The sequence below is a fragment of the Oncorhynchus masou genome, chromosome 1 (genome assembly GCF_036934945.1).
Source record: "Oncorhynchus masou masou isolate Uvic2021 chromosome 1, UVic_Omas_1.1, whole genome shotgun sequence".
In the NCBI taxonomy this organism is placed as follows: Eukaryota; Metazoa; Chordata; class Actinopteri; order Salmoniformes; family Salmonidae; genus Oncorhynchus; species Oncorhynchus masou.
The window spans coordinates 63,063,140-63,088,729 of NC_088212.1; the positions used below are offsets into that span (position 1 = coordinate 63,063,140).

The 25,590-nt window shown below is 42.7% G+C and overlaps 2 protein-coding genes across 2 annotated transcripts in view; one reads left to right on the forward strand and one right to left on the reverse strand.

Moving 5' to 3' along the window:
• Positions 1–19,968, reverse strand: part of LOC135547674 (piezo-type mechanosensitive ion channel component 1-like) — a 75,022-nt gene extending 55,054 nt beyond the window's left edge. Inside the window, exon 1 of the mRNA XM_064976876.1 lies at positions 19,078–19,968. Within this exon, the coding sequence (XP_064832948.1) occupies positions 19,078–19,141 (64 nt within the window). The 5' untranslated portion in view covers positions 19,142–19,968. The remainder of the gene's footprint in view (positions 1–19,077) is intronic.
• An 878-nt stretch (positions 19,969–20,846) lies between these two features.
• On the forward strand, positions 20,847–25,528 carry cdt1 (chromatin licensing and DNA replication factor 1). Its single transcript, XM_064976989.1, has 10 exons — positions 20,847–21,544; positions 22,012–22,164; positions 22,343–22,575; positions 22,704–22,898; positions 22,996–23,141; positions 23,246–23,340; positions 23,431–23,622; positions 24,441–24,584; positions 24,676–24,877; positions 24,989–25,528. Exons 1-10 carry the CDS (start codon positions 21,014–21,016, stop codon positions 25,150–25,152), a joined length of 2,055 nt encoding a protein of 684 aa, XP_064833061.1. The 5' UTR covers positions 20,847–21,013; the 3' UTR covers positions 25,153–25,528.
• Positions 25,529–25,590: the final 62 nt, after the last annotated feature.

Below are 25,590 nucleotides of genomic sequence, written 5' to 3' on the forward strand. Positions count from 1 at the left end.
GGAAATTATGGTAATTGAGCTTGGAAAACCAAACAGCATGCCGTAGAGTTGGGGTCGTGACGCACCTCTGAGGAAACACTCATAGTTGTGTGTGTCCCAGCTTGGTCTGTGCCCTGTGCAGAGTCAAACACGGTGAAAAGCTGGTCTCTATTGCCCAGGGCCTTATTATGTATGCTCTATGGTAAAACACCTTTGGACTACACTTACTGTACTCCTTTAGAGGTACCATTTATACTCCGCAGACATCACACTGAATTAAGTCTCACGCTCTTCAGAGTTGCATAGCTATTTCTGGGAATAGTTTTCAAATGGATACCTGTGTGTCTCTGGAGCACATCTCACCCTCAACATATATTTCAATAGAACTCCTCTTTATTAGAGATAATATTAAGAGTGGTTGTTTCTTGAGGGCCTTGATCACTGCCTAATCCATTACCATACCAAACCATGGACCAAACTACTGACAGAATGATGCATTGCAAACCACAAAGACTAACAGACTTGTTACACGTTACTCTCTGAAATATCTTCCCATTACATAGTTGTAGAATCAACAGCAGTCTAATCCTCAATGTCAATATACAGTCACACTTCTTATATACAACATCCAGTCCAACTCCTGGCCAGACAGAATCTATGTTTCCCATCTGGCAGGCTGTTGTTTTATGGCTCCTGTGTTGACTGAGGGAGGAGATGTGGACTCCTTATCTCCACTGACTTACAGTCTGGGACTCTCCTGTATTGAAATGTTCTTGCCAATCTTTCCAGGGCTTTGGCAGTTTTTCCTAAACTTGAGGTTGTTTACTGTACGGCAAATAGAAAGGTCTCCACAGAGTAATCCTGCTAAGCTGACTGAACATGAACCTGCATTGGAAGAACACTGAAGAGGGAGCTGACCTTTTACACTCAGGAGGTTTTCATTTTCTGGTGGACACTCAAAATGTCATCATCTCCATTAGGCAAAGCCTATTGGGAGAATCCAAGCTGCTGATCTGATCGCCGTTTTGCTACCGTAAGATTATGTTTAGAAAAAAACAAATTGGTATCATTTCTAAAAATAAATAAAAATCGGCTTGTGGTGGTTGAATTGTTTTAACTGTACGGGCCTGTCTGTAAAGCAGTTTATCCCACATCAGCTTTAGATCAGCAGTGAATCATCTCAGATCACCGTTTTCAGTGTCTGCTGCCAGAGCCAAATCTGATTAAAATACGTTTCCAATGTGCGGAATTGCCACAGGTCATGAGCAACACACTCACAGTGGATCTGTCTAATATCAGAGCTAACGGATCACAATACCTTCCACCCTCCAAGCATTTACAGTGTTTTCAGTGTAGTGGTGCTTCTGAGAACACGTGGCAAGACAGTGACTGTGACAAGCAGTGTCCCAGAGAAACCAACCCAGTCAGTTAAAGGCTCCTCTCGCTCAGACAAAGCAGTGCGTTTGACAAATACTAAGAGGCATTGGTGCCAATATGATCCCTGCACTCCGCTGCAGCTTTCCATCCCCGGTAGTGTGGCCAAATGCCTGTTAATCAGATGGGCAGACACCCAGTTTTCAGGGACCTCCCCCTGGTCCTGACAGCAGCTCCTCAATCACATCTTAGCTTCTCCCTGGAGCTAGCTGAGTCATAGCAGAGGCACGGCAACATGACCGTGTCACCAAATGTAACACGAGAGAAAGAAAATCAAATACCTAAGGCATGTCCTGCGACAAGGCAGGCACACCACAAAACACTGTCAATAGAAAGTGCCACGAGGACTGCAGCTCACATGTGCATAAGGAATAGAGCTATCCCACCGCAGAAACACTACACAATACACACAACCCAGACGGTTCATTGCAGCCACATCAAAGGTGATTGAAAATGACACATAACCTTTAGCAGCAGAAAACGGAGGGAGGAAGTTGAGAAAGCGAGGGAAAACATAAGAGGCGAGGCCAACTGCGATCACTTGGTTGGGTCTGTGAGCATGTGCGCCTGCTCGCCTGCCTGTGACACGTGCCGGACTGGGCTGTGCTCACATACCTGTAGACTGGGGTCACTGTGAGGGCCAGCTGTGGGCCCCTGGAGTCCTGTAGCTGTTGGCTTCACTGGGCGAGAGAGAGGGAAAAAGAGAGATGGAAAGGAAGAGCAAGGGAAAGGGGAGGATATAAAGAGAGGGAGAGGTGGGGGAGTGAGAGAGAGATGATATGGGAGATGAGTGGGTGAGTAAGCGTCTTGGATGAGCCAAGTGGGTAAAGGGTAGTGAGAGGAGGGACAGATACTGGAACATGGAAACATCTTCGGAATGAACAGCATGGTGCTGATGTCAAGCAAAACATCTGGGAAACTCTAAACTGGCAACTTTGTAACTGTCCTTGTCAACAGTGGCTATGAGTAATCCTGCACTATAATTGGCGCTGTAACTGGACTAACTGTGACGCTAAAAAAAAAGACAACACTAGATCTACATGATAAAGTTTGTTAAACACAGAATGGGCCTGAATGCAATCTTATGTTTCTTTCAAATTCATCATGATGGCCTGGTTCTTACCAGGCGTATTTGCAGTCATTCAAATTTTAGCTCCACAACACAAGGTCAGATCTTCAATATCATGGATAGCTGAATGACATGTAGATCCCTCACAGAAGTTGAGTGGATTATGTACGTCTCTCTCATACAGGGGTGTGGGTTCAATGGGTCTCTATAGAGCCCTGTGATTCCTCCTGACTCTTTGGCTCTGGTTAGAATGAGTCACACAGAGGTCTTCCATTGCAGCAGTCCCAGATCTGCCGTCTTCAACATGTCTTGTGTTTTCACTACTATACAGCTGAAAGGACCCTCTTATTCAACTCACCAGTGGAAAGTACCCTAACTAGGCTCACTACAGTCTATCACCTGGGTATTCATTCTATTATTCTGCTGGAGTCTACGTAGCTGAATAGAGGGGTTTAAGGGGAAATGTAGGGAGCAGTTTTCCATAGACGCCCCCAGTGTTCCATGATGTCAGCTGAGCTCAGGGAGAGAAACAATGGCTCATGGAAGCCATTAAGTAATCAACTGTGTGTTTAAAAAGGACCTGATCTCCATGTGGACAGTGGGGTGATCAACTTATGAGGACGGCTTTATGTGATAATTCAAATAAAAATGTCCAGTCTGGATGTGACAGGGCTTTGACAGTTTTACATGCTCTACTGCAACTCTCCGGTACAGTGGGGAAAAAGCCACGTCCACAGATTTGGATCCACGGCTTAAAACCATATGACAGCAGGCCGAGATTGCCTTCTGATTGCGGTATAGCCTACCTATCCAATCCATTCATATCTACTAGGGTGAATGGGTTGTTCCCGGACTGAGGCTGGCCCAGGGAGCCTGACTGATCCCAGCTCCTCTGTTCTGATGGAGAGGAGATGGTGGGGAGCCAGAGTCAGGGCAGCTCTCCCAGCCAGACACAGAGCTGGGTTATAGGGGTGAGTGGAGAGAGACAACCCCTCCCTGGAGCACAGGCCGTGAATGGCTTCCAGGATGATGAATCCCAATGCCAGCTGCTAAAGCCTATAGATCTGGCAGGCCCTGCATGAGGCCTAAAGCCAGGTACAATCCCCCTTCCTCTGTCTTTCCCACAGACACACTGCACACGCTGTATGCTCAAATACTGAGCCCCCCATAGTTGTGAAAGACGTTAAACAAAAATCGTCCTGTGTGCCTGCGAGGAATTGGAAAATAAAAAGCAAGGAGAACTGACAATCTGAAAGCAACCAGCCCTCCTGTCTGTGTCTGTTCCTGGAGAACTAGCGGCCACTCTGACCTCCATTCTCGCTCATTTTCATGTTTCCAAACAGACAAATTCCTTTCGACAGACAAGAGTTAACTTACATCACTCTCAAACTTTCCCGTTTCTGCATGCTATTACTATGCTATTACTGCTAACATTTCAGAGAGAGAGAGAGTAAGTCAAGAATCGTAACATACCCTTAAGGGTAGCAATTTAAAAAGGATACAAGCCAGAGTGATCCACAGGACAATAGTAGGGCCTGTGATCCACAGGACAATAGTAGGGCCTAAACAGAGACAACCAGACAAAACTAAACAAATCAGAACAAAGGAGGGGAACTTTGTCAACTAGAATCGCTCTCTGAAAGACACCTTGCCGCAGGAATGAAAGCTTCACAAGGCCCATTGAGGATGTGTGGTGTGTGAATAAGAAATGGGTAACTTGAGCTGCCCTCCTGGATAAAATATGGAGACTATTCACTCATTGAAACCTGAGAACATTTCTCAACAAATATGAGTCAAATCCTAACAAATTAGCTGGCATGGCAAGAAGTGTAAGCTGCCAAGTCAATCTCTATTCATTGTTCATGCACATTGCAGCTCTATGAAACAATGCTCATTCTTCAATCCTCTAAACAATCGCTTCCCCTTTGGTTTCCCTTCCCTCCGTGATGGGTGAAACTGTTCTACTTCTGTGCCAGCAGACTGGTCTCATAGACTAGACGTAGCATAGTAAATGTAAATCCGAGACACTCAAATTAGTACGATATGTTACATGTGGTAGGATTACATAAGACAAGTTATTTCAAACAAAAACTAAAGTAGGGTAGTTGGGCGGGGTGGATGGGTGAACGCAAACGTCTAGCAACCCAAAGGTTGTGTGTTCGAATCTCATCAAGGACAACTTTCGCTACTTATTACTTTTTATCTACTTTGCAAATAAATACTTACCTAACCCTTCCCCTTTTAGCTAACACTTCCCCTAACCTTAACCCTTTTAGCTAACCTTTCCCTAATGCTAACCCTTTAACCTAACTCCTAACTTTAACCCAAACCCCTAGCGCTAGCTAACATTAGCCACCTAGCTAACGTAAGCAACAACAAATTGGAATTCATAACATACCATAAGTTTCGCAAATTCGTAACATATCGTACAAATTGCTATTCATGACTTATCGTAGGAATTGTAATCCATAACATATCATACTAAATGGAGTGTCTAACATTTACATACAGAATAATACAAAATGCTCTGAGACCACTTGGGTGCCAGGGGAGGAAACAGAGAAGTTTTGCCCTTCAAATAGAAAATAAGCATCTAATACATGCCCCTTTCAAACACTATGAATATTTCCATTAGTATGAATGCAGTATCTTGTGACAAACAGCCAGGTCTGCCCTTTGTAAGACTGAATGGCCATGCGGTGCTCAAGGGGGGTATTACTATTTCTGAATACATAACAACCCATCTAAATCACCCTGTTCTAAAGGATCAAAATGAACACCACTCTCCACCTATCTGTAGGAGACGTCTCCACCCGACGGACACGGAGAGCAAAGGCGTGTGCCATGTGGCACGAGAAGATAACAAGCAAGCAACCTGAACAGACAGTCACTCTCTCTCTCCACTTTGACAGTAAAGGCAGCAGAGTCTCAGGGAGCATGTGTGGGGAGGATATTGCACCACCACCTCAATTCAGATCCAGAACTCAAGCGGCGCAGTCAGGCGACAGCACGAGGAAGCAATTTTCCATTAAATGGCCCATAACAAAAGCAGCATTCAGCGTGAAGAACAGAATGTGGACCCTGTGGTGAAAGTCAGAAAGCGTTTTGATATGCCTGCTCTTTAACACTTCACACCCCTCTCTCTTGACTCTGTACTCTGCCCCTCTCATCATTATCATCATCATCTGATGCCTGTCTGACAAACAGGGAGATCAGGGTCATTATGAGGCATTTTGTAATCCCGTTACTGGAGGAATGGGAAGTAAAAAAAGCACAAGGCTTGTCAGGGCAAGTGTGTGAGGAATGCTTACAGAGAGGCATAATCTAACACATTAAATGGTGTTGTCATGACGAAGTCGGGTCCCTCTCCTTGTTCGGGCGTGTTCGGCGGTCGACGTCACCGACCTTCTAGCCATCGCTGATCCATTTTTCATTTTCCATTGGTTTTGTCTTGTCTTCCATCACACCTGGTTCCAATCCCATCAATTACATGTTGTGTATTTAACCCTCTGTTTCCACTCATGTCCTTGTCGGTGATTGTTTGTTGTATGTATTGGTGCAAGTTATGTTCTGGTGTGCGATGGGTTTTGCACCCTCTTATTTTATGTTGTATATTTAAGTGTTTGTATATTCATTAAACTGCTCCATTTATACCAAGTTCACTCTCCTGCGCCTGACTTTCCTGCCACCCGCACGCACCCATTACACATGTGAGTTTTAGTGTAGCTCTCACTTGGCTGTCTTTGAGTGTTTGCTAGGCCATATGGCCTAGTTACAGTTGTAAGAAGTGATGATACAGTTTGCAGTGCAACATGAGAACTAAACCACTCTACAGTTTCTTTTGAAATTTGGAAGAAGAGCTTCACTTCCCTACAGTGTTTCCTTACAGACTAGCCTCCATCAGGTTAAAAACCAAGAAAGCAAGATAAGCATGACTGGACAGAACACAATTCATACTAATGGTATTACCGATGCCGTTTGAACTGACGAACATCACACCACACAAACATAGGAGCACCTACACTACACTACACACTATTATCCAAACTAGTGCCCTTAACCTCGGAGCTTTCACCTTTAAACCCCAAGGTAAGTCAAGGTATTCATTTCAAAAGAAATATAACGATTTTGGCGATTTACATTTTCAGAGAGTAATTAGAGAGACACATCCTTTCCATTGCAACAGACAGCCCAATACTTGGCTTGACACCTCTAAAATAGCTTAACATTGAATTGCATTTAGAGCTGTTGAAATGCTCATCATTCATTCCCATGAAGAGGAGATGAGAAGGAGTGGAAGATCATGGTGAGATCTTAACCCCATAAGTGTATCACTCACTTACAAGTCATTGGAAACCAGAGAGTGAGCTGAGTTATAGTGAGAAGACACTTCAAATATGTCATCTATGGCCCTAGGGCCCCTCAGCAATATAGCAGTTACTGTTATTATTATTATTAGTGCCAGATACAGCTGTCATATGGCTCAGACTCAGCAGCAAGCTGTAACAATGTCCAATGTCCATAACTATGTAGACAGGCAGTGTTGTCTCTCATATCAAACAATCACCACTTAATGTTGTGGTAGACATGCTGGTTAAGTGTGCCTTGAATTCTAAATAAATCAATTATCACCAGTAAAGCACCCTCACACCTCCTCCTCCATGCTTCACGGTGGGAACCACACATGCGAAGATCATCCGTTCACCTACTCTGCATCTCACAAAGACAGCGGTTGGAACCAAAAATCTCAAATGGACAGATTTCCACAGGTGTAATGTCCATTGCTCATGTTTCTTGGCACAATCAAGTCTCTTCTTCTTATTGGTGTCCTTTAGTAGTGGTTTCTTTGCAGCAATTTGACCATGAAGGACTGATTCACGCAGTCTCCTCTGAACAGTTGATGTTGAGATGTGTCTGTTACTTTTTATTTGGGCTGCAATCTAACGTGCAGTTAACTCTAATGAACGTATCCTCTGCAGCAGAGGTAACTCTGGGTCTTCCTTTCCTGTGGCGGTCCTCATGAGAGACATTTTCATCATAATGCTTGATGGTTTAAGCGACTGCACTTGAAGAAACTTTCAAAGTTCTTGAAATTTTCCTGGATTGACTGACTTTCATGTCTTAAAAGTAATGATGGACTGTCATTTCTCTTTGCTTATTTGAGCTGGTTCTTGCCATAATATGGACTTGGTCTTTTACCAAATAGGGCTATCTTCTATATACCATCCCTACCTTATCACACCACAACTGATTGGCTCAAACACAGTCCAAGTGACTACATCATGAAGCTGGTGGAGAGGTTTCCAAGAGTGTACAAAGCTGTCATTATGGCAAGGGGTGGCTACTTTGAAGAATCTAAATATATTATGAATTGTTTAATACTTTTTTGGTTACTACATGATTCCATATATGTTATGTCATAGTTTATGTTTTCACTTTTATTCTACAGTGTAGAAAATAGTCAAAATAAAGAAAAACCCTTGAATGAGTATGAGTCCAAACTTTTGACTGGTACTGTATATGTTCTTCGTGCAATTCACATGACATGCTACGAATTTGTAAGTGCTTAAGATCCCATTCAAGTTCTAATTATTCTCTTCATAAAACAACTCACTGAGGTGAGGAAGCGCAACTTCCTCTCCCTTACACACACGCTGTGTCATATCCTTTTGGCTTGGAGGGACTGGACCACTGGGCCTATGGGCAGTTGGCCTGGCTGCAGACCCAGCTCTGCCCAATGCCCTAGATATCCGAGAGGGTTTTCTCTGGCCGTGGTCAGCCAGCCTCAGCCCCAGGCAGCCAGTTAGTTCAGCACATCTAAATGCGAGCCTGTGTGACCGCAACAGGTGCTGGACATTGAAGCTCCATGCTCCTCATTAAAAAGCGCTGTAGCACTCCCGTGTCTGTGGTGTCTGGCCAGCACGAGGCCAGAGCGGCGGTCTGTTATCTGGTTAGCGGTCAGCCAGAGGCATCAGCGGGAAGTCAAATTCTCATTTAAAGAGTAACCTTCATATGTATCATGTTTTACTGCGGCCTGAAAGACAAAGCTCTGAAGCCGGGCCAGTCCCACACCTGTCCTTGGCTCACTGTTAATTCACCAGTAATGAGTTTGGATGGTGCTGTCTGGTGTCAGATTCCAGACCTAATATACAAACAGAGTGGTTCTGGGGCCTAGCAGAGAAGCTAGTCTTCCCTGACTGAGTCCAAGTACTGTAGATAGATGCGTGAGTCAGAGCATTTAATTGAGCGCTCAAGCAGTGTGTTTATGATTATGGCACTATATGTTGTTGAAGTTCAATTTCCTCCCACTCATCTCAATCCAATTATGCTGACAGAAGCAGCACCTACATGGAGGATTATGTCTGAGTTCAGTCAAAGGGCACTCATGACAGCACCTTCACAGCTGTGTGTGTGTTGTGTGTGTTGTGTGTGTAAGAGAATAGTGAGATAAACCGCTGCCCTCATGAAGATATGCAGAAACGGATTGTCCCCAAAAAGTTCCTGATCACACTTGTAGTCGATGTTATGGCTACATTAGCTAGCATAGCTCATGCACAGAAACACTTCATCAGGTCTAACGGTCGTGGCGCGCCGAACTGCGCACGTGAAGGCCGTCAAACCAAACGCACTCCTTCAATATAAAATTGTCTTTGACAAAACTAAAAGCCTGTCAGTTTGTCACTTTCACAAGGATGTAGTAACAACAGGTTCAGCTACTTAAGAGATCGGCTCGAATCTAGGTTTTTGCATTTAGAATTCGAGAAAAAAAATAATACATTTTTCACTTCTCCCATTGACTTAGCAAACCCAAGTCTGGTCTGTCTTGTCTGCTTGGCAACGTGTTCCTGGAATTATCGCATGTGATGCGCCTCAGGGTTTGAAAACTCAGTGCTAATTCAGTGTTTCCCGAATGCTTACACTGGTCAGAGTGTCTCACTTGGTGTAATAAAATAGTTGATCAATTGCTCATAGGGAACAAAACTTAGTGACAAACAATACTGATGATGCATCTCTGGCATTGTTTGAATACATTTTGGTAATTGATTAAGGCAATAGCACAGATAAACATACACTTGCTTGGGGCCAATTTGCACGTTGGTCTTCCAACGCTATTGATCACATCCTACAAGTGTTAATGACCCACAGATATAACTAAATCACAGTCATTCAAATTTCAGACATTTTTCATCATTCATTTGGTTTTATAGTCGTGAGAAGTGTTTTGGGTTCATCTGCAAGAAGACCAGGGGAAAGTGGATCTTCGCAGTTATAATGAACTGTCCCCTTCATGATTCAGTAACTACTGGGGCAGTTCATCAGTATGGGACGGAAACTTTCAGTACTTTCTCCATGGAATTTGAGGGTAGATTTAACCTAAATACATACGTAGCTAGAACTTTTCTCTTTCCTCCTCCCGACTTAGGTATTTCTGGCTGAGCAGCATTTCTTCCAGTCTATATTTAATTTTCACAAAGCACAGCAACCAAAAGCATGTGACTTTCCGGAATGCTGCTGTGACTATGTTTCAAGTCAGAGTTGACAAACATACCATAAGCATCTCAGCTATTAATTAAAGGCAACACAAAAGCCATGGCCTTATTTTCTTCTCTAGACACACTTGGATCCCAGTCAAACTTTGACACTGAGAGAAACACTGCCAAGCAGTTGAGAGCTCTAACCAGGATTTGTGTGGTGATGTGTGATTATCAGTTTACCTGTCAGTTTGTGATGTTTTGGAAAACCTGACCCTGATATACACATAAGTATGTGGATACCTCTTCAAATTAGTGGATTCGGCTCCCACTTTGCGGCTGCACCGTTGTTGCTCCTAAACCTTTCCACTTCACAATAACAGCACTTACAGTTGACCGGGGCAGCTCTAGCAGGGCAGCTATATTACGAACTGACTTGTTGGAAGGGTGGCATCCTATGAAAGTGCCACGTTGAAAGTCACTGAGCTCTTCAGTAAGGCCATTCTACTGCCAATGTTTGTCTATGGAGATTGCATAGCTGTGTGCTCAATTTTAAACACCTGTCAGCAACGGGTGTGGCTGAAATACTGTAGCCGAATCCACTCATTTGAAAGCGTGTCCACATACTTTTGTATAGCTAGTGTACATATGTGCACCAGGAGGACAGTAAGTCAATAGACTCCCCCACAGTTCTGGCACAGCCTGATAACCACTTCTGCTGCACAGGCCCGGTTACAGCCTCTTAAGTGCACCACCATCTGAACCAGACTATTACTCACCCAGATACGTCTCATCATCCAGCACCCTTTAACCTAACAAGACTGAAGTCCCTGCCAAGTTCATCAGTGTTCTACGTCAACTTCTCTTTAGTAGAGCAGCTATGAGATCATTGTAGTTTCTCAGGTCATTGTGCCCACGGTGACACACAGGTTGTGTGTGTTAAACCTGCAGCTTAAGCAATGAGCACGCTAACAAACAGGATGTGACACACTGAATATCAACATGAACATCCAGAGGAAGGGAACACATGGAGATCCGGCCATTCACACCCATGGCCATCATCCAAACACAGAGTAAAACTCATAGAACCGTCACACCCGTTTCTGGTTGAAAATGCTTCAATTTTCACTCACTATGAGTTTTTAAAAATAAGAAAACTTCAACATTGTGTGAGGTTGAATGATAAAACAGATTTTTCTTCTCCTCTCTTCAAATAGTTGAGTATGTTAATTAAATCATACAGGGGTTTTCCTCAGTCTTTGTTGTGAATACTGCACTAGACATATGAGATACCAGATCCAGTCTCAGGAATCTCTGGAGATCCCTTCTATCTCCACTGAGTTAGGTCAATCTGCTCTTAGTTTTTTGTCACCTTACTTGTGGAATAATTTCTAAGGCTCTCTAAAGTTGGATGACTTGGTGCCACTAGGGCAATTCAAAAGGCTGATTGAGGACCTATTTACTGAAGAATGTGTTTGTTTTCAATGACTGTGTTTTGCTTTTAGTGTATTGATGTGAATATTAATGTATATTGATTGATGTGTTTGATGGGTATACAGGGCTCATCTGAGAAAGAGACCTTGGTCTTTAAAATAAAGGTTAAATAAAAATACTAAACTGAAACAGATGATACACGTTCAAAGTGTGACCAATCTGCCATTCTCATCACTGCCCCAAAGACAGACACCACGCACAGCGCACGGAACACTTACCGAATTATCTCCCCGGTAGCAAGGCACCGATGACGTGGACGTTGATTAAGGCAGCCCCTCGCACCTCTCTGATTCAGAGGGGTTGTGTTAAATGTGGAAGACCCATTTCAGTTGAATGCATTCAGTTGTGCAACCGACTAGGTATCCCCTGTCCTTTCACTTCCTTATTCTTAAATAAAGGTTAAATAAAAAAAATAAAAAAAATTCTCCATGATTAACGTACATGGGATGGAAAGGAAATTTACACTCAGGACTGTTTGTGTGTGTAACCGATGTGAAATGTCGAGCCCAGATAGGGGCGAGGAGAGGGACGGAAGCTAAACTGTTACATGTGGAACACATTACTGCATTTGGGAGTAATAACCACATTGAAGCATGGCATCTATGGCAGGTTGTGCATTCTCTGACCGCGTTATTTGATTTGTCTGTTCTGTACTTGGCAGAAAAGTCTTAGTTAATCCTTTTATCAGCAGTGAGACTATTGCACATTACTCAACTTTCCCATGAATATTGCAATTTCTTCGCTTTATGAATCTTCAAACTTAAAGTTTAGTAAATGCAAGAAGGCATAGGACTTTGCATTTAGTTGTACTGGTGACATTGACTTATAGAGAAGTTGACTTGCCAGTCTAAAAGGTGGAAGCACGAGATTCGTCTCAGGATGTTGCCATGGCACTCATCTTTACCATGGTAATACCATGGTAAACAGTCTGAACGTCTGGGTGTGGTCGAGACACACAGAGGGCCGTAGCTACAGCTAGTGGAAATGACAACACTCAGTTTATTCACAAAATAAACTTCACTGAGTAACGGAAAACCATGACATGCTTGGATTCCACTTTCAAACTACCATACATGAACATGTAACTGACTTCATGTATACTGAACAAAAATATAAACGCAACATGTAAAGTGTTGGTCCCATGTTTCATGAGCTGAAATAAGACTCCAGAAATGTTCCATATGCACAAAAATCTTATTTCTCTCAAATGTTGTGCCCAAATTTGTTTTATGTTCCTGTTAGTGAGCATTACTCCTTCTCCGAGATAATTCATCCACCTGACAGGTGTGGCATATCAAGAAACTGATTAAACAGCATTATCATTACACAGGTGCACCTTCTGCTGGGACAATAAACGGCCACTCTAAAATGTGCAGTTTTGTCATAAAAACGCCACAGATGTCTCAAGTTGAGGGAGCGTGCAATTGGCATGCTGACTGCAGGAATGTCCACCAGGCCTGATGCCAGATAATGGAATGTTTATTCCTCTACCATAAGCCGCCTCCAACGTCGTTTCAGAGAATTTGTCAGTACGTCCAACCGGCCAAACAACTGCAGACCACGTGTAACCACGCCAGCCCAGGACCTTCACATCCATCTTCTTCACCTGCGAGATGGTCTGAGACCAGCCACCAGCTGACCAGCTGATAAAACTGTGGGTTTGCACAACCATAGAATTTCTGCACAAACTGTCAGAAACCATCTCAGGGAAGCTGACAGACAGTGTTTATGACATCATGTGGGTGAGCAGTTTGCTGATGTCAATGTTGTGAACAGAGTGCCGCATGGTGGCGGTGGGGTTATGGTATGGGTAGGCACGGTACGTACGGACAACGAACACAATTGCATTTTAGTCGATGACCATTTGAATGCAGACATACCGTGATGAGATCCTGATACCCATTTTCGTGCCATTCATTTTTATTTGAACCTTTATTTAACTAGGCAAGTCAGTTAAGAACAAATTCTTATTTTCAATGATGGCCTAGGAAGCAGCCTGATCAACTCTATGTGAAGGAGATGTGTCATGCTGCATGAGGCAAATGATGGTCACACCAGATACTGACTGGTTTTCTGATCCACGCCCCTGCATTTTTTTTAAAGGTATCTCTGATCAACCGATTCATATCTGTATTCCCAGTTATGTGAAATCCATAGATTAGGACCTAATTAATTGATTTAATTTGACTGATTTCCTTATATGAACTGTAACTCAGTAAGATCTTTGAAATTGTTGCATGTTGCATTTATATTTGTGTTAAGTGTATAACAAAGCCTTTCCATTGTAGGTGGAACATTGGGGCTGCTGGCTGGGCTCACCTGGCTCTATCTCCTTCCTGATTTTGTGGGGTAAAAATGGCTGCGGGTTGACTATGGGTCTATGTCCAGGACATAGTAAATAAAACACCCGGCTTTGGGCTACGCAATCAATGTCTCGGTGGTAAAGGTAATTTAAGGGCAGTGGTTCTGCCTGCAGGCTCCAGTCAACAGGCGTGCCTCCTGCGGGTCGTTTCTAATGTGGAGCTAGATGAGCCGGGATGGAGCCCTGCCCTCACCACAAGGCATGTGTCACATTTCAGACTAGACTGTGAAAGCTGCTTCAACTGCCTCGACTGGTGCTGACTCACGCGGACTGACACACACACACACACACACACACACACACACACACACACACACACACACAAGTAGCGGTGCGTCCGTGATATATAGGCCTTAAGGCCAAGACAATAAGAAGACACAGTGGCAGAGTAAATTGAAAGCAAATTGCATGTAACAAATAGTTACGTGACCTACAACACGATCAAGCAAGTTAATGTTCCCAACATTATCGGACTACTAAACAACTATTGATTTAGAACCACGGAGAGTTATCGCAAGTCGCAGAGAAAACAGGAACTGCCTCCACTATTCTAGTACCATTTCAACATCATCAAATCACCTATGCTTAGTCTAAAACAGTGACAACTAAAAGATTCCAAAAACGATTTAGTCCAATCAATGTAAGCTGAATATGTGGCTGTCCATGGCTCTGATTTGTGTGTGTGTGGTCATGCAAGCAGAAAAAAAACATGTTGACTCACCCTACATGTAGAGAAACGCCAATGCCATCCTCCTCTCTCATGTTGACGAAATGATCTATCACTCTGTCATACTGTACACGCTTCTAGTTTTGTTGTCCTAGGCTACCTGGCTAAAATGCTTGCTTTCATGGGCAAAGTTAGCTAGCCTTCTACATCTAGCTACATATTGAACTTCCATCCTCTCAGGCCAAGGGCGCAGTGTATAAATGAATGGTTGGATAAGAATTGCCATTGTAGTCATTGGCCAGTACGGAGAATTAAGTAAATCCACAACACCAAATCCCTATCTCCATCCTTGGGCCACCAGAGGACAACAACGCGCAACAATTCAAGTTGTTTGTCAGTGACGTATGCTCTCAATGCAATTTGATAGCAGGGACACCAAATCCAAACTGACTTCCCATAACACCTTTTTTTTGGTGCACCAGGCCCATTTACAGTTGAGCTCACCCAGTTTATCTCAATGCTGATTGGCTATTACTTTATACTTTTTTAATCAAGGGAGGCAAAATGCTTGCTGGCTTCCCTTGCATTCAATACTACCGGCGGGCAAACAATGTCATACTCTTTTGGACCAGACAGCATCATACAGAGACAGAGGGGCACTGTTTCGCTCACTCGGATGCTTTCTCTGGTGAGATGCATTCAGCCTCTTACGAATTTAAGAAAAATGATGAAACAGAGAGGTGAAAGATAAATACATATAAAATACATTAAAACATTCCTCTGTAATTTTTTGGGGGGAAGCCTGGCTTCCCTTAGCATCCATGAATACACACACACACCTTATATTCCAAAACTTGGTGAGACCACTGTGAATCTCTAAACACTAACATTACATTTACATTTAAGTCATTTAGCACACACCAGACACATCTGTGATTTAGTTTAGCCCAGTAAGCCCACCCCCATTCATTCTTGGGATTGGGCATAATTGTCTCTTATTAGGTATAAAAACAGATGGGATTAACGGAGGTAATGCAATGTACTCACACAATTTAGCGAACAGGCCAACCATACTGTTTATAGCTTTGAACATGAGGTAATGAGCAGCATGCCAAGACTTGAGGGTGAACTATTTTCCTCACCCACTTTGCCAGTCATGTCCTTCTCACATTCTCTTCTTATGGAAGCAGAGTCTCAGCCCAGAGTAGGCCCTAGAATAGGCCTCTTGCAGATTTACATCTCACTGACTATACCTCAACTTTATTGCAGTGAGTGGACCAAATAAAACCTAGATAAATCTATCCTTGGCACCGGACAAAAGGAGAACTAGCATAGATCGAGTCTATCTTACATTCTCAAACAGCTCAACAGAATAGCACTTCAAGGCTCTGAATTACACTTCAACCAGTTGAATCAAAAGATAGAGATTGAAAATAATATATTCAAAATAAAAGTGACAGTCCAGTGAAAATGCCTATTTTAAATCTGCAGTGTTTACACTGGCTGTCTCCTGGCTGTGTAATGTTAACAGTGTTTGGAGCATCGTTCTAGTTAATGGGTGTATTTAAGCTGTGTTGGAGCGTGAGACTTTTGACAGACTACAGGTGTTAAAACTATGTACCGCAGCTGGAGAATCAAACGCACGGTTTGTCAGACCTATGCAGCAGACTCACTACCCATGTTTATTACATGAGCTTTACCTCACACACACACACACAACTATCCTCAAACAGCACAGGACCCATGTTCCATTCTCCTCTTTTACCCTGCTGCTACTCTCTGGTTATCTATGCATAGTCACTTTAACTCTACCTTCATGTACATATTACCTCAACTAACCTGTGCCCCCGCACATTGACTCTCTACTGGTACCCTCTGTATATAGCCTTGCTACTGTTACTTTACTGCTGCTCTTTAATTTTTTTAATTTTTAATTATTCTTAATTTTTTTACTTACCTATTATCTACTTAACACTTTTTTTCCCTTAAAACGGCATTGTTGGTTAAGGGCTTGTAAGTAAGCATTTGTAAGGTCTACACTGGTTGTATTTGGCGCATGTGACAAATAGAATTTGATTGCTGCTTAATTGGACACTGGGATGGGTTTGTATTGTCATTAAACGAGCACTGATTGCCTCTACAGTACTGATTGCCTAGTATTGTTTGTCAAAGACAGTGTGGCATCATCGGAGGAAAGGGCACTCACTGATCATTTAAATGGGGTTTTGTATGAGAAATGATTCATATTCACATTGCCAATGGAAATATATGTACAAATTATAAATGTACATTTATAAAAGGAGGTTCCACCGCAGTATTGGTAGGAGACGCCAGCACAGAACATTTCAGTTTTATATCATTGTGCCGCGACTGGCATACAAAGTGTTCCAAAATGAAAGAGTTCATATCACACAAGTGTGTGTTTGTTATCACACAGGTGTGTGTTTGAGTGAGTAGAAAATATCATTGATGCAGTATGTCATTATTTGAACTATATTTGATTGCTTGGATCGAACAGGTCCAGCTTTTCTTCAAATTTTCAAATGAATACAGTGGAAGCTTCCTGACATCGAGGACCTATATGCTAGGTGTCAGAGGAAGGCCCAAAAAATTGTCAAAGACTCCACTCCACTCACTTCTCTCTGCTACCACACGGCAAGCGGTACCGGAACGCCAAGTCTAGGACCAAAAGGCTCCTTAACAGCTTCCACCAGCTTCCAAGCCCCCCCCCCCCCCCCTTTGTTTTTATACTGCTACTACTCACTGTTTATTATCTATGCATAGACACGTTACAAATTACCTCAACTAACCTGTACCACCACACATTGACTCGGTACCCCCTGTATATAGCCTCGTAATTGTTATGTAATTTTCTTGTGTTACTTTTTGATATTATTTCATTTATTTTTTCACTTTAGTTTATTCAGTAAATATTTTCTTAACTCTATTTCTTGAACTGCATTGTTGGTTAAGGGCTTGTAAGTAAGCACTTCATGGTAAGTTGTATTCAGCGCATGTGACAAATAACATTTGATTTGATTTACTGTGTTTGTCATAATCCACCTTGTTCTAAAATCTTTATTCCACTAAAATACAGGTTCACTACCTTCTCATTGTCTCACTTTCAAACGGTAGTAGTAAACACACCAGCCAACCATGTGGTCTTGATTAAACAGGTATGTGGAACACAACACTGGTCAGGATGACCCACCGCCGGGAGCATTTTTATTGCCCTCAGTGATGTGCACCTTCCAGCCTTGGATTGACCACAAAGATGGCAGTGTTACAGTCTGCATCCAGATGAGCACCAATAGATCTTGCTAACAAAAAAAAAACAGAGGACATGTATGATGAGCCCTGCAACTTCTAAACCACATGTGAAGCGCAACATGTAGCCTACATTATGCAGTCAAAAAAGGAAAAATAAATTAATCAGGCGTGTGGGTGAGACATAGATTGAAACAGTTGCAACAATTGTGGAAATGAGTGGAGATTGGTTGGCCACGTGTTTCGGGTAAGGAGGCTCGCAAGACACTTTCTGTTCCTGCCACAGAGAACCCATGTGACAAGAGATGCCACATCTTCTAGCAGTCTCCTGTCAACAGTCTGAACCACATCTATACCTGCCACAAAGCTCCCAGTTAGACCAACAGGAGACTAGCTGGATTTTAGTGCATTACAATTGGCTGGTGGAATGGAAAGTTTCAGGGACAAGAAGGCTGAGATAGAAAGGAATCTTTACAGATGACACAACTGAGGAGGACGGTTTCCTGTTAAAACACGTACATGATAGTAATAGGCCTACCTGTGGGGGACAATGTGCTCAGTTAATTTACCAAGTCATAGGCCTACTACACTTGAAGCTTCAAATACAAAACAACTTTTAGTTTATTCTACCATTCACACTTACATTTTCATGTGGCACAGCATCCTACCATTATATAGGCACAGAATGGAGCGTGAACAATGGTGTGCACTCGATCTACAAGCGTTATTTATTTAAAAGCATTATTCGGCTGTCCCCAAAGGATAACCCTTTTGGCTTCCATGTAGACCCCTTTCTACAAAGTCTTACATGGAACCAAAATAGGTTATGCTATGGGGACAGCCAAAGAAACCTTTTGGAACCCTTAAAAAAAAGTTTATAAGTGTGTGTTTGTGTGTTTTAACAGGAAGAGGTCCTGTCTAAAACCGTATGTAGAAAGGAAGCCAAGCCTGAGTGTGTCTGCTAAATCAACACCTCAATGAATCAGGAGAACTTACTGGAGTCTATCGGAACTGGGGGAAACAGGAGAAGCAGAGAAAGAAGTATAATCTATTTTCATTGGGCCACTGTGCAAAAGAGGGAGGTCAAATACTTAATCCATAATAATCCTATTCATACAGAAATGATTCCGATTTTCAAATTATGTGATCTATCAATGACATTCTGTCAGTGTAGGCTGTAAATATTTTTATTGTAGACAATAATAAATAATATAGCATGACATGCAAATTGAATATGCAACAAAATAACATAATATCAATAATTTAGGCCTATTGGGCACTACAGTAGAATTCTGGTTTAATTCCATTTACAATGGAAACCCTGACAGCTTACCTGCTAACAAGAACGTCGGCAACAGAATGCAGTAGAGCAGTCCACATACCACCTGAAGCTCCATGAGCGCGCGTCCCAAATGCACTGCTTAACTCCAGTCTACAGTCCCGCTGACATCCCTCGACGGAACGTTAAATTCCACCCAATTAATTTTAATAAACCCAGTCCGCAATAATTGTTCATGGTTTTCAAAGTGTCTTTTGAACCGATAAAATAAAGCGGTGCGGTCATTCCACTAGGCAGACATATGACTTCCAAAAGTTTCCTGAGTAGTGGACCAATGAAATCTATTGAGGTTCTTGTTCTGTAAATCCACAAGACATATTCACCTCACATTTCGGGGATATAAAGTGTATTCGCACGAAATTGTAAACAAAACTAACTACCAGCTCTCCCGTATTGAAACAACTCTCCTCTATTTCCGCCCCTTGAACTGAATATTCCATGTAAAGCAATATCTTCATGGAAAAAGTGATTCACCAGTAGGCCTACTGCAACAGTTGAACTGTTCTTTCAATCGCTGTAAATCCAATTCACTCTCACTGGGTTGGCACTTCCTCAGATTTTTTCTCTCTCTCTTCATAACCTAACTATCAATTTTAAGGTGTGTTTTCGAAAGCAACATGTCCACGAGGAACACTATCTCACAAGCATACACAATTAATGTATGGTAATTTCGAAAGAAACGAATACATATTCAGCTATTCTATATCATAGTTAACGCATGTTTGAAGATCTCACTGTCAGCACCATCGCCTGCGATTTTCCTATTTGAAAGAGCACGTTGTCGTTTTGCGTTGACACATGACACTTACAAACTTTAGCCCATAGCAGGAAATTATAAGTGAAATGTTGCTATGTGACACTCCTTCATCAACATTCTAATAAATAGCCCTACCTTAACTGCGCAGTAAACCAGTAGTCTATGAATTTTGAGATTATACACACGAAAACTCGTACTCGGTAATCATTTGAAAAAAATTCACACTGCTGTAACCTGCTTGAAATTGACTCTACATCTTCGAAATAAATATTGTCTGGTAAATCATTAGCGTCCTCTAGCGGTACACCAAACCCAACTCATCAGTGTTGCCAACTAATTTTCAGGGTAAATTGCTTGAGGCAGGTTGATTTGTTGCTAAAAGTTGCTAAATGACGTTGTGATGTCATTGCGTGATAACGTAAAACTGCGTCATTTACGTGGAATACAATACAATAACGTTGAATACAATAACGTTACTCAAATTGACTGGCCATCCCTGCAAAAAATATGATTGTTTGTTCAGGTACAGACTCCCACTCTTTTCTGTACTTCTGGCTGTACAGTTTTGATTTAAACTTGTTGATTGATGTTGTAAGTTCTGTGCAAGATCAAACATTAGTTACCAACTATATTCATTGGGTTTGGCTCATCGAACCCGTGCTATTACTGTTGCAGTCAGCCAACAATGATTTGCAATTTGCTGAAATTGCTGCTGGCCTGCTGCTGACGTCACTCACAAAGCAAATTTTCAGCCAGGCACGTGTATTGTGACAGTGTGTGACAGAAATAAATAGTTGTGTCATTTAGAGGGAAAATGCATCCATTTTCAAAAGTTGATAAAAGTTCCCCCAAAAAAATGTAAGTAGCTAAATGTGTTACTAGGTGCTGTTTGAAAAAAAAGTTACCAGGGAAGACTGAAAAATTGCTAAATCTAGCAACAAAGTTGTCCACCAATTGCCAATCTTTGAAACAGGGCGGGAGAAGGGTGTGGCTTATGCAGGTCACGTGTCTATTTCGCGCGAAAATGTGTTGCATGTTCGGGTTATAGCGACTTTGAGCAAGCCTTCATATATACTTCGGTAGCTCACGCTGCTGAGTTGAAATTTATTTATCGTTTGGCCAGTCGTCTTTCCTGGCTAGAAGAGAATTGTGAGGTTCTAGATTGACATCATTATGTCTCAGGCGCGGGTTACCGATTTCTACGTCAAGAGAAAGAAAGATGCTAGTGGGGCTGCGCTTGGTGACGGCAATAAAACGCAAGTTGTGGACACTGTAACAAGTAAGCCATGCACAAGATCAACTCGGTCGAAAAGCAAGAATGCGGCACCTACAACAAAGGTTATGATAAAGAATTCCAAATCAACATGTTCTGAAAACAGTGTACAAGATGAGTTTTGGAGGGTTATTGATGAGGCGACTTCGGTCGATGAGGTGGAGAGCGTGTCTGCTGTGCTGGCGAGGACCGACTCGGAAAAACAAACACTTCTCTCCAGCCCTCGTACTCCCAAGAGGACCTCTACAGAAGCTGAATTCGATCTTGGATCAGCTGTATTTTCAACCACTGCTGAACATAGCACAGCAAAGAAGCGTCTTCGGATCGAGGCAAATAAACACGCCATCGCTGTAGGGACAAGTCCTGAGCCGGTTAAAGCTGTAAAGAATTCGGTCAGGAAGAAATTGATTCTCGTCAAAGACGACGAACAGGTAATGTTGGCGCATTTTCGTAGGCCGCTATGGCTCGTTGGCAAAAGCCTATGGTCATTTAATGTTTTTATTTTTATTTTAAGCTGCGTAAATTAAGGTCTGTGGTAAACACATACTAGATGCTTAGATCTTATAACTACTTGTTGTTCCAAGACAATCTTCATCAACTAACGTCACTTTCATGTAGGCTAAATAAAACAAGCACAGGCTTAATAAAAGTAATGTTTTAACTGACTGATATTATAGTCATAAACAAACCCATTTACAGCTTTTAGTGCTACAAGTTGGCGACCTCTATTGCTAGAAATATTAACCTAGCAAGTCTGGTCCAGAATGGTTAGCTAGCTAGACATCATAAACTAGACACAACGAAAGACCTCACAGATGATGTTTGGCTAAAGAATTTGAAAACCAATTGGGAAGGGGGCTGAACATTTGAGTCACAGCTGAATCCTTTTTTTTACCAGGCAACCCACTCTCTGGCTAAAGATGTCCCGCAGGTACCCTATCCACTACCTGTTGATAAAGAATCAAAGAATTTTGTCAATCGCAGTGCCAACAATTCTCCAACGCACAAACCACATGTTCAGGGCAGCACAAAACCAAAAGAGGGGCACAAGGTACAGTATTGTTGGTGGCTTATGCTTTCACCTTTGCTCTTCACTGTTATGTCTACACACCTGGCCACAATTCAATTATCTGAGATGGTTTCATTTTATCTAATCAAGTTACTTTAGTCATACCATAATGGACAGAATCCTCAAATGTTTCAATGGCATTGTCTTTCTACCACATCAGACTTTCTCCAAAGAGGATGTTGCGGCCCTCAAGTTCCGCCTTAAGAAGATACAGGGCCAGACACGGAAAGCTGAGAACCTGCCCTTTACGCCCCCCGAGTCTACTGCCCCAGACCTGAAGACAAGGCTAGCCTGTGTCAAAGAGCTTGCTGCTAAGGCGAAACACCGAAAGGAGGAGAGGTTGGCAGAGGCCAGATCTACTGAAGAAAATAATCGGCCGCAAACCGAGGATGGGTGAGGATGAAACAAGTATTTCAATTTTAGGGGTCTTAGTTGGGAAACGGTGTTATTTGAAGAGGCTTTTGTAGTGGCTTTGACTATAATTAATCCTTTGTCCTGATCTGTAATATGCTCTTTTTCAGAGATAAGCTCCCAGCCTATCAGCGGTACCATACTCTTGCCCAGGATGTTCCCCCTGGCCTCACCCTGCCCTTCAAGTACAAACTGCTTGCTGGAATGTTCCGTAGCATGGACACTATAGTGGGAATGCTCTTCAACCGCTCAGAGACTGTTACCTTTGCCAAAGTGAAGCAGGGTGTCCAGGACATGATGCACAAGTATGGCGCAAACTATAATTATCTAATTGGATGATAAGTAGAAATCCACAGGAAGGAGCAGCTGAAATATTCATTACTTTTCCTTTTAATTTCACAGGCGTTTTGAGGAGACCCATGTGGGCCAGATTAAGACCGTCTATCCTACGGCCTACCATTTCCGCCAGGAGAGAAACATTCCTACCTTCAGTGCTACAGTGAGGAAGTCGAGCTACCAGCTCACAGTGGAGCCTGTCATTGAAGCTGGTGAGGGGGAGGTCTCACGATGCTTTGTATTCTTTCAATACAGATGAGTGTATTTAAATAACTGCTGATATGACTTTCTCCTAATGTCTGTTTTTGTTCCTCAGATAAGAGCAAGGCAGTGCTGGCTGCTTCCCGCCTGTTAGAGAGGAGACGTATCTTCCACCAAAACCTAATCAGCATTGTGAAAGGGCATCACAAAGTAGGCACCATTTATATGAGAGAATATTCTCTAACTGTATACTTTGAGTTGACCCGACTTGGTAACCAATCTGTATATGTTGTCTTTTAGGCATTCCTTGCCAAGTTGAATCCTCCTATTAGAGTCCCAGATGACAAGCTTACCCGCTGGCACCCTCGCTTCAATGTGGATGAGGTGCCCAATGTCCTGCCCAGTGATCTGCCCCAGCCCCCACAGGAAGCTGAGAAGCTAACCACTGCCCAGGAGGTTCTGGACAAGGCCCGCTCCATGATGACCCCTAAGGTACTTACTGACCGGTCTGTCCTACATTCTCCACACACACAGCCAACACTGCTGTTTTGTCTATATAACATCAACTTTGACCAACACTAATCTAATTTTATTAGTCACGTGCTAGACCTTAGTGAAATGCTTTCTTACGAGCTCCTAACCAACAGTGCAGTTAAAAAATATGGATAAGAGAAAACAATTTTCTCTTATCCGTATTTTTTAACTGCACTGTTGGTTAGGAGCTCGTAAGAAAGCATTTATATATATCTCAATGTGCGGGGGCACTGGTTAGTTGAGGTAGTATGCAAAGATGACAGAGACTGGCAGTGGTGTGGAGGGGGACAATGCAAATAGACGTTCAATTGTCTTATGGTTTGGGGGTAGAAGCTGTTTAGAAGCCTCTTGGACCTAGACCTCGCGCTCCGGTACCGCTTGCTGTGCAGTAGTAGAGGACAGTCTGACTAGGGTGGCTGGAGTCTTTGACAATTTTTAGGGCCTTTCACTGACACCACCTGGTATAAAGGTCCTGGATGGCAGGAAGCTTGGCCCCAGTGATGTACTGGGCAGTTCACACTACCCTCTGTAGTGCCTTGCGGTCGGAGGCCTAGCAGTTGCCACTATCCACTGATTTTGATTTGTATACCCTATAGTGTACTTCTACTTTATTTTATTGCACTGTTGCGGGAGCTTGCAAGTAAGCATTTCACTGCATGTTTTGTACTTGCTGTGAACTGTATGTGCTGAATAAACCTGGATTTGATTGGGCTCTAGTTTTAAAGGGCATTAATTTAAATTGCATTGTTTGGTATTAACCATTTTGCTGTTTGCAGATGGAGAAAGCGCTGGCCAACATGGCTCTGAAGACTGCAGAGATGGTCTGTGTAAAAGAGCAAGAGCCTGTTCCACAAACTCATGTGGCTCCTGCTGAAACTCACAGTGCCCTCAAAGGGGTGTCTCAGTCCCTGCTGGAGAGGGTAGGTCACCCTGCTGTTTGACTTAGGACAAATGATAATGTGTGTATTTAGTACAGTGTGAGGAATGGGACTGATCCCTCTTTCGTTATAGATCCGAGCAAAGGAGGCTCAGAAGCTCCAAGCTGCCATGACCCGGAACCCTCAACAGGAGGAGCGCCTTGTGATGATGTCACGACTGGGAGAGCTGGCTCGGATCCTGCGTAACGTCTTTGTGGCAGAGAAGAAACCTGCACTGATCATGGAGGTGGCCTGTAACCGGATGGTCTCTAGTTACCGCTCTGCCCTGAGCACAGGTGAGCTATCTGAAGAGATGCCTGATATGAAATCCTATATATATTTTTTACTTAAAAAAAATCCCTTGGTTTTCATGTCAGTCAATGTCAGAACTGCTGCAATCTTTTTAGGTGATATGGAGCGGCACCTTCGTCTGCTGGCAGAACTGACTCCTGAATGGCTTACCATTCACACAATTAGAAAGGACTTCTATCTCAAGTTGATCAAGACCATGGACCTGAATGTGGTACTGGAGAAACTGAAGCAGAAGACCAAAGAGGAAGAAAGGCTATGAAGCTGCTATGATTTTCAATGTGTAATTTGAGTGTGACTTAAGTCTTTTAGTGATTGGACAATGCAGGGCTGGTTTGTTTACCTTTTTTTTTTTTAAGCAAGTTAAACTAACTCAATAAGTGTGCATATTTTTTAATGTGTATGGATAAATGCTGTGTTCAATGACACTGACTCATTTTGTGGGTGGTGTTACAGTTGGAGACTTTTCTTGTTGATTAGGTAGTATTCTGACACCGTTGTCCTAGTTTTGTAATAAACTTTCTCGTTCATGGACAGGTTTAATATACTTGCCATGTGTTTAATCCTTTTATATATTTTTTAAAGCTGTATTACATATACACTAGCATTTGAGTAAAAATGTCTTTACCCTTGACAAACTGCCTTTTGTTTTTGCTTGCACAACGGACTTCCATCAAGCAGGTTCTTGTTCTATGTAGTG